Source organism: Myotis yumanensis, unplaced genomic scaffold, assembly GCF_028538775.1.
Source record: "Myotis yumanensis isolate MYYU_CA2020_CCGP unplaced genomic scaffold, mMyoYum1.0.hap1 SCAF_3, whole genome shotgun sequence".
Taxonomy (NCBI): Eukaryota; Metazoa; Chordata; class Mammalia; order Chiroptera; family Vespertilionidae; genus Myotis; species Myotis yumanensis.
In genome coordinates this window covers 117,933,389-117,942,278 of record NW_027223754.1, presented here as the reverse complement: position 1 = coordinate 117,942,278, position 8,890 = coordinate 117,933,389, and the positions used below count along the sequence as shown (strand labels likewise).

The following is an 8,890-nucleotide window of genomic DNA, read 5'->3' as shown; positions in this document are numbered from 1 at the left end:
CCCCGCAGACAGCAGAGAACCATGGGGAGCAGGCCTAAGCTGTCAGTAGATATCCCCTGAGGGCTCCCGGATTGGAAAGGGTGCAGGTTGGGCTGAGGGAGTAACCGCCCCTCCCCCCATGCACGAATATCATGCACCAGGCCTCTAGTTATATATATATATCTATATATCTATATCTATCTATCTACGATATTTATATATATAGATATAGATATAGATATAGATATAGATATAGATATAGATAGGATTTAGGTCTGAATTCTGTGGTCAAATGCCATGCTAATCTTTCTAACTTCTGGAGGTCAGGGGAATTACCCATGGCAATCAACGAGATACCACAAGTGCAAGTGCGACATCCATCCACCACTTGTGGCATCTATGTTGTGCTCTTCAAGGTGTGCAACTGAACTATCTTAACATGCTATGAAGTTGTCAGGACAATTTTGGTTATTAGAAGATAAATATGAAAACAGAAGCAACAACCAATTTCATGACGGGGTTGCAATAAATCAGGGCAGGACACTGCATCCGTCTGCGGTGAAAGGCAAACATTCTACATTTAACCTATTTAGGTTCTTTCCTAAAAATTAAAAATAACCTCTATGTACATTTTCTGTTCCCATCTAGTTTTAGAAACATTTTTTTTCAATCTACCTTAAAATTGGGGTTACACTCAAGTCCCTTTCAGTTCTGCTTAGGTCCTGAAAGAGTTATCATTGGTAAGAAAATTTACTGGCTCATTAGTGACAAAGTTTTTGACAAACTCCCTGCTAGGAGTAACTCGCTGTAAGGTCACCCTCAGCACCTATGAAGACCCACTGAGAAAACATCTCCCACCCTGAAGCTCAGCTCAACAATTTAGAAAAATTTCTTCTTCCTCAACTCCCGGCTAAAGACTGATTTCTTATCAGAAACATTTTTTTTGAGGGCCCAGAATAGACAGGCAAGGAATCCTACTTGAAGCTATAATGCCAGCCCATAGTTCACAAAGCAAGTTGTTGCTCCCTACTGCATTTCCCCAAGGAAGTCCCCGGGAGAGGAGGCTGGCAGGGAGGAGTTGGGCGACACAGGGCTCTGTCTTCCCAGCACTGATCTTTGTGCTCAACTCCGTTCTTCTCCTTGTCAGTCCCTGAAGTTGATGTTAAGCGAAGCAGAATGATCACAGCAGTAAATGCAGGGTCAGACTCTTACACAAATCTCTTTTTTCACTCTGAGGTCAGAATTTTCTTCAGAAATTAAAAAGATTCAGGTGTGTTCCCCCTCCCCCCACCCTCCCCCCTTTTATGGAACTGTGCTCAGAAGGAGGAAGCACAGTTTGAACACTGATTGACAGGTTAAAACAAAAATAGATCAAGTGCCCTTGGACAAGTCACTTCACCTTTCAATGATTTTGCTTCTTTGCAAAAAGGTGTGAGTGTGAGTGTGTCCGGTGTGTGGGGGGGTGGTGGTGGTAAGTGCTTCCTAGGGTTTTTACAGCTTTAACATGCCACTAGTTAGAATTCTAGACAGACTGTCGGGGGAGACACCTGAGAAATAGTATCCCCGTGAAGAACCTGCACAGGTCCCACCAAACTGGGCATGGAAGGACAGAAACTGCGAAAAGAAGGGAGGTTATGAGTTCCCAGCTGTTACTCACAGGAGACACAGGCACCCTATGAGAAGTGACAGGCAAATACTAGACAGGCCAGATGGAAAAGCGCCCCCTAACCCGCTGATCCGTACCCCACCCTCAAATCCCACGCATCGCCTCCCCACCACCTGAAGCCCGCAGTCCTGCGCACCATCGCAGACTCCTCCTGAGCCACTTTCCAGAGAATCCCAGCCCCGCTCCTTCTCCCGCCGGCTCCCCGCCGGGGCCGGTCTCCTCCCCCCGCCGCCTCCCGGGCCTGCAGGGCGGCTGCGGGGCCACTGCGGGCGCCGCCGCATTGGCCCGTCGCTGCCGCACCGCCGCGCAGCCTCCCGGCGGCGGCCACAGCAGCTCGGTGCCCGCAGCTCGGTGCCCGCAGCTCGGTGCCCGCACTCCCGCCGCACCTGCCGCCTGAGCCGGCGCGCCGCCCTGGGGCCTCGGCCGCCAGCCCAGCGCCCACGCCTGCGCGCCGCGGCCGCCCCTCGCCCGGGCTGCGTCGCCCCGCAGTGGGGCGAGAGGCCGAACGGCTCCCGCCAGGACACAGCGCTTAAGATGTCCCTGCCGGGGAGGTCCAGGATCCGCTCGTCCGTGGGTGAGTCAGGAGGGACGGGGTGGGAGGGTCGGGGGGCGGGCGCCGTTAGGGGACACTGCCCCGCCCTCCGCGGCCTTCCCTCCCGCGGGTCCTTCAGCCGCTGCATCCTGCGAGCTCTGCTCCGCCCTCACCGGGGCCGGGGGCCGGGCGCCGCGGTCCCGCGAAGCCGGGAAAGCCCAATGGCCGGCGAGGGGGCGGGAGGGGGGGTGGGGGTGGTGTCAGGGCACCCGGCCCGCGCCCCGGACCAGTGGCGCGGGTGGCGCTGCGCGCGTGCCCGTCCCCTCCTGCTCGGGAGGCGGCGGCGGCGGCGGCCCGGGAAGCAGTTCGCCGGGGCGGGACCGCAGCGCCGGGCGGTGGGCGCGGTGGGCGCGGTGGGAGGGCAGAGACCGTGCCCCTCCCCGCGGGGGCCCGCCTCGCGGTGTGGGAGGTTTGCCGCGGGGCTCAGAGGGAGCCGGGAGGGTCACTCGAGTGTTTGTCGCTCCCGGGCCCTGGGGCCTCCGCGTAGCAACCGTACCCACCGCGGGGCGCACGGGCTGCAGCCGGCAGTGCGCCGGGGCGTGGGCCGCCTGCTGCCCCCGGTGCTTCAGACAGCAGTCCCCACCGCTCACGTCTGGACTTTGTTCTTTTTTTTTTTTCTTTTATCTTAAAAAAAAAACAAACATATTTAGAAACAGAAATCTTGTTGAGTTGTATGCTCTGTAATTATGATACAGGACACGTTCCCCAGACCCTTAGATAATGGAAAGTAGAAAGGGAGTTTAAAAAACAATTAGATTCTTTCCATCTCGGGTCTCTCGGAAGGTTTGTAGGTAGATGTTTGATATGAGGAAGGTCCAGGGGTTGCAGCTTGGAGCTGGGGTTACCTGTAATCTTTTTGTTTCTTGTTTTGAGAAAACAGGCATGTAAGAACCAGTGACTTTTACTATTTCTGTAGTTGGGTAATGTGAAAGGCAAACAGCTTATCAGGTAATGTAGAGCAGTTTTTCTTAAATTTGAGTAATGTGAGGGCACCTTTAAACTCATTTTGAGGGGACTTCCGCTGTGAAATTATCACAGGGCATATGGGTTGAGACTAGACTGGAGAACAAGGGCTGAGCCCAGTGGGAGGGGACAGCAGTAATCCAGGTGCCAGATGGTCCCTGTGGCCCTGCTGAGGTGGAAGGAGGGGGAGTGGATACATCCTCCATATGTTTGAAGGTAGAGCCAGCAGCATTTGCTCATGACTTGGATGAGGCTTACGTAAAAAGGAGAATCTAAGCTGGCTCAGAGGTTTTTGGTCTGAGGACCTGGAAGAATGTACCGGGATGGGGAAGACTGCAGAAAGAACAGGGCTCTCTCTTGTGGAGGGAAGTGGGTGGTAGTCAGGAATTTGGTTTTGAACAGGTGAGTGCATACTAGAGAGCCGAGTGGAGATGTTTAGTAGGGAAGTGGATGTATGAGCCTAGAGTTCAGGAGAGTGTTGTTCTAGTCCAGAGAAATAAATTCAAGAGTCCTCAGCAGCTCTAGCTGGTTTGGTTCAGTGGATAGAGCATCGGCCTGAGGACTGAAGGGTCCTGGGTTTGATTCCAGTCAAGGGCACATGCCAGGTTGCAGGCTTGATGCCCAGTAGGGGGCGTGCAGGAGGCAGCGGATCAGTGATTCTCTCTCATCATTGATGTTTCTCTCCCTCTCCCTCTTCCTTCCTCTCTGAAATCAATAAAAACATATTTTTTAAAAAAAGAGTCCCCAGCAGACGGCTCCATGGGTGTGTGACTGTGCAGTTGCACAGGGCCCGGCTCATGGAAGAGGCTTACATTTGCTTTAATGATTGGCTGCTGCTGTCTTGGAAGTCTTAATAAATTTTGAACAGGGGGCCTGCATTTTCTTTTTTTCTTAATATACTAGTAGCCCTGCACATGAATCCGTGCGCCAGTAGGTTGCTGCTGCCCTCCTGTAGCTCTCCACCCGCTGCCCTGTCCTCCTATAACCCCCCTGCCCCCTCTCCTCTCCCACCTCATAGCTTGCTGCCCTGCCCGCTCCTGCAGCTCTCCGCAGCCCGCTTGTATCTTGCTGGCCCACCTTCCTGCTGATCTGTGATCTGGTTGTGAGGCGCTTGGACCTCGCTGGCCCACCCTCCTGCTGATCTGTGATCTGGTCGTGAGGTGCTTGGTTGTTACGCCTCAGGATGTAATGGCTAATTAGCATATTCCTCTCTTATTACATAGTATATTTTTATTGATTTCAGAGAGGAAGGGAGAGGGAGAGAGAAACATCAATGATGAGAGAGAATCAGAGATCGGCTGCCTCCTACACACCCCATACTTGGGATTGACCCCACACCCCGGGCATGTGCCCTGACCAGGAATTGAACCATGACCTCCTGGTTCATAGGTCAACACTTAACCATTGAGCCATACTGGCTGGGCTGCATTTTTATTTTTCACTAGGTTCTGCAAATTATGTAGCCAGTGTATACAGATGTGCCCAGAAAGAGAGGGGTCCTTGGACAGGGTCCTGGGCACTCCAACATTTCATGGTCAGGGAGATTAGAGCAGTAGTAAAGGGGCTGAGAGAACGGCCAGTGAGGTCAGTGGAGACCCCAAGAGGGGTGCTCAGCACCTTGGGGTGGGGGCAGATGTGCAGAAATAAGGGACTGTTCGGTTGTGCCCAGTGCTGCTGAGAGCTCAAGGAAGATGAGGCCTGAGACCCAACTGTTTGACTTAGCAATGTGGAGGTCATTGGTGACCTTGAAAAGAGAAGTTTTTGTATCATCATCGGGATGAATGTCTATAAAACAGTTTCCAGACAGACAAAGAGGACAGATAATGGGAACGGCATGTCCAGAAAACTCTTTTGAGTATATTCTGTAGAAAAGGGGGGAGAGTAAATTGAGTGGTAGCTGGAGGAGGACATGAGTTCCAGGGAGGTTGTTTTGTTCTAAGACTTTTATTGCATTCATAGAGTCGATGGCATGAATGTCAAAGTAAGAGGTTTTTAGGGAGAAGGGAGGGACAGTGATCTGAGATCTCTGAGAAGCAGGGTCATCAGAGCAGAGCAATGAAAGACAGAAGTCCCGAGGTGGGGGATTTTGCTGATAACAGGCTGCAAATTCCAGAAGACAGAGAGGATGGGTTTAAAAGATGGGGTCTATCTAGAATATTTACATACTTTATGAGGAAGAGGGAGGACCTGGATGGTGTGGGCTCCCTGGGGTGACTCAGTGGACTTAGGTATAGGGCCTCACAAGGTGGGTTTGAATGATGACCCAGGCAGATAGAGGCAGTGAGGCTGTAAGTGTTGCGAGGAGAGGTTGGCTGGATATTGGCGCTGGCCCAGGAGAGTCCTGAACTCTGGAATCTCTTCTTTTCAGTTGACAGAGGTGTGGAGCCTGGAGTGGAGCCTTGCCATTTGCAGAACTAGCACTCCAAGCTTTGGGCAGCTTCTTTGCCCATGATGCAAAAATATCTTGGCTCTTTTTGGCCCCTTTCGTGTGTGTGTGTGTGTGTGTGTGTGTGTGTATGTTTTTTGTGGTTTTTTTTTTTTACAGGAAGTAGGATTTTTTTGGTGAGCATGACTAAGGAGGGGGCAGGGCTCACCATTTATCCTGGGGCCATGGATAGGGATGCATATGACCCTATAGCCATCTTGGATGAGTTGCTTTTCAGATGTGTTTTTTAAAAATATATTTTTTGATTGATTTCAGAGAGGAAGGGAGAGGGAGAGAGATAGAAACATCAATGATGAGAGAGAATCATTGATCAGCTGCCTCCTGCACACCCCCTACTGGGCATCAAGCCTGCAACCTGGGCATGTGCCCTTGACTGGAATCAAACCTGGGACCCTTCAGTCCCAGGCTGATGCTCTACCACTGAGCCAAACTGGCTAGGGTTCACATGTATTTTTAAAGAGCCTGTCTGAAAACAAAACACAAACAAAATCATCAGGATTTTGGTTAAATTTGCTTTAAATTTATACATCAATCTGGGGAGAATAGACATTTTTTATATGTGTCTTCTTAACTACAAGCGTGGTATTTCTCATCATTTAATGTCTTTTATGTTTTCTGTTAAAGTGTCAATTTACTCCCTTAACATTATGCTTCTCAGTTTTTACAAGCTAGTAATAGAAGGATCAAAGATCATAATCTGCTTCAAGATTATATGCTAAAATACATACTATTTAATAAAATAATTCTGGGATTATTATTTCTTCCTATGAGATATATCTCTTAACCTGGATATTCAGTTGTATTTTTGTCAGTTCTAACATTCCCCAAAGTTTTATTTTGTGCCAGTGTGTCTCAGACATTTTACCAGGGGATGGGAATTCTAAGACTAATGTGGGGAGATCCTCCTGCCTTTATGGAGCTTCTAGTCTGATCAAGATGGAGCCTTTTGGTAGTAAGGGAGACAGAGTAGAAACAGAGCTGTGGATTTTCACAAATATATATTGAGTACCTTCTGTGTGCCAGGCACTGCTCCTGGTGCTAGAGATAGAGAGCGGAGCAGGTGTGCTGTCATAGAGCTTATGATATTGGTCTTGGTTGTAGCACATGGGATGAGTGCTCTCAACTCTCTTATCCTGCCCCGTGTTGATACTTATGAATGGTGCACACGGGTGAATAGGGAAGTGAAGCGGGTGAGTGTGTGTGTGGGTGTGGGTAGTGAGCACAGACAGGAAGGGGGAGCTGTTTTATACGGACTGCGACATCAGCGGTATCTAGGGTGGAAGCTTCCAGTCCCTCTCTTATTGAATTCATGGATTTGGCTAAAGATTAGCAATGAAGAGCAGGCAGGTAGAAATTGCACAGACCAAATCCAGAAACCTTCCTAGAGTTCTCCAATCCCACACTCATCCATCCATTTCTTCTGCCTTTTCTTGTCCATCAAAGGTGTTGTTTTGTTTTGTTTACATAAGGTTCCCATGTGGACTTAGTTTTCCCATAACAACCTGTCCCATGTATCACAGGGAGAATGAGGAGAATTGGGGCAGCTGAAAGTATGAAGAGCTGTAATGTTAGAATGGAAGGGCTAGATGGTACCTCAGAGATGGTTGAGTCCTCTCATTTCACAGGTGAGAAAAATGATTCAGAAATGTTCCTTGCATGCTGTTTAATTTCACGCAGGACCAGCTAATTCCCAAGGTCACTGTACTTTCTACTATCTCCATCCTGCTTAATTCAATATTCATACTTAAGTTGTGCAGAACAGTTCATTCATTGTTTATTGTTTTCTGTTCCTCAAAAGGAAGTAAATAAAGAACTGGGCCTAATTTCCTTCATTTTCTGTACTATCTATCCTGTGGGTACTCAATAAATAAAGATTTTACTAAACTATATCATGGACTATTTTGGGACTTGGTTTAATGGTCTAGATTATGTTTGGGAGTTTCTTTGAGGTAGTTGTATGTGTACGGGTTGAAACACTAGGCTTTAGGGTTAGAGAGAATTGGATTTAAATTTTGACACTGTCATTTGCTACCTATATGACATTAAAAGCTTCCTTTACTTCTGTTACAGATGAGGATGAAAGTGAATTTTGTACCTCGTGGGTTGTTGTGATTAGTGAGTAATAATGTCTATAAAAGTGCATTATTAATTATTTAATATATCAAGAGAACTTTATGATATAATCAATATTGACAATATGACATATTTCTCATGTGTTTTTCCTTTTTATTGAATTTATTGGGGTGTCACTGGTTAACAAAATTATACAGGTTTCAGATGTACAATTCTACAACACGTCATCTGTACACTGTATTGTGCGTCCACCATCCCAAGCCAAGTCTCTGTCCTTCACCATTTATCCACCCTCATGTTGCCTGTCATTAACCAAGGCCAACTCCTCCACCTAGATACTTATTCTGCATAGCAGCAGAATTGGCAAAAACTTCAGTTGTCATCTTTTCACCCTCTAAATCTAGCAATGGAAGCCTACCTAGGACATGACTACATACGTAGAATTATTATTGGAGAACTTAAGTGTACTTTTTGTGTCATTATCCAGGTGTCTGATTGCCTATCAAGCACTCTGATTATAGAGTGTTCATCCTCTAATGTCTCTGAAGGTTATCACCTTCTATTAAAAGTAGTCCTGCCTTCAAGGCCATTTTCTACCCTACAGGTGGCCAATAAACACCTCAGTGGATGGTTTCAGGTGTTTAATCATTGATTTTACTTTTCCAATGGATGTTTTATCTCAAAACCTGATCTGATAGAGGTGCCAGTTAGACAAATAAATTAAAATTATTCTCTAAGAAGTTTCAAACATTTATGGAAGGATATGTAAAGAGCTTCTTTAAAGATGGGTATCTACCTTTCCTCCTTGGAACTTTACATGTACTAAATATAACCTCTGGTCAATACCACACTGAATACAAGAGGTTGCTTACATCCATTTAGGCCAGTAAAAGTGCTCAGAGGGAATGTTAACAACCATTAAGGAAGGCTAAAAATAAAAGTGATCTCATTTCCATGCCCGGGGAGTTTTTCCCCATCATCATCAAGGGCAGGCACAGAAACAGGACCTAGGAGAGGGCCCTGCCTAGACAGAGCAGTGCTGAAGTGGGGATAGTCAGTTGCACATGCAAAATACCTTGATGGCACAAAAGGACACAGTCACACCTGCATGGTACCTGGGTCTACCTGCACAGATATGTTCACAAGAATGCATGAATAAAACACTGTTTAT

General features: G+C 47.9%; 1 protein-coding gene across 2 annotated transcripts in view; it reads left to right on the top strand.

The window, feature by feature from the left end:
- Positions 1-2,129: 2,129 nt before the first annotated feature.
- Positions 2,130-8,890, top strand: part of ATP8A2 (ATPase phospholipid transporting 8A2) — a 692,529-nt gene continuing 685,768 nt past the window's right edge. Inside the window, exon 1 of one of the 2 annotated variants that reach the window (XM_070409448.1) lies at positions 2,130-2,219. In XM_070409448.1, coding sequence (XP_070265549.1) covers positions 2,180-2,219 — 40 coding nt within the window. In that variant the 5' untranslated portion in view covers positions 2,130-2,179. The remainder of the gene's footprint in view (positions 2,220-8,890) is intronic. The other variant, XM_070409449.1, reaches the window with a different exon arrangement.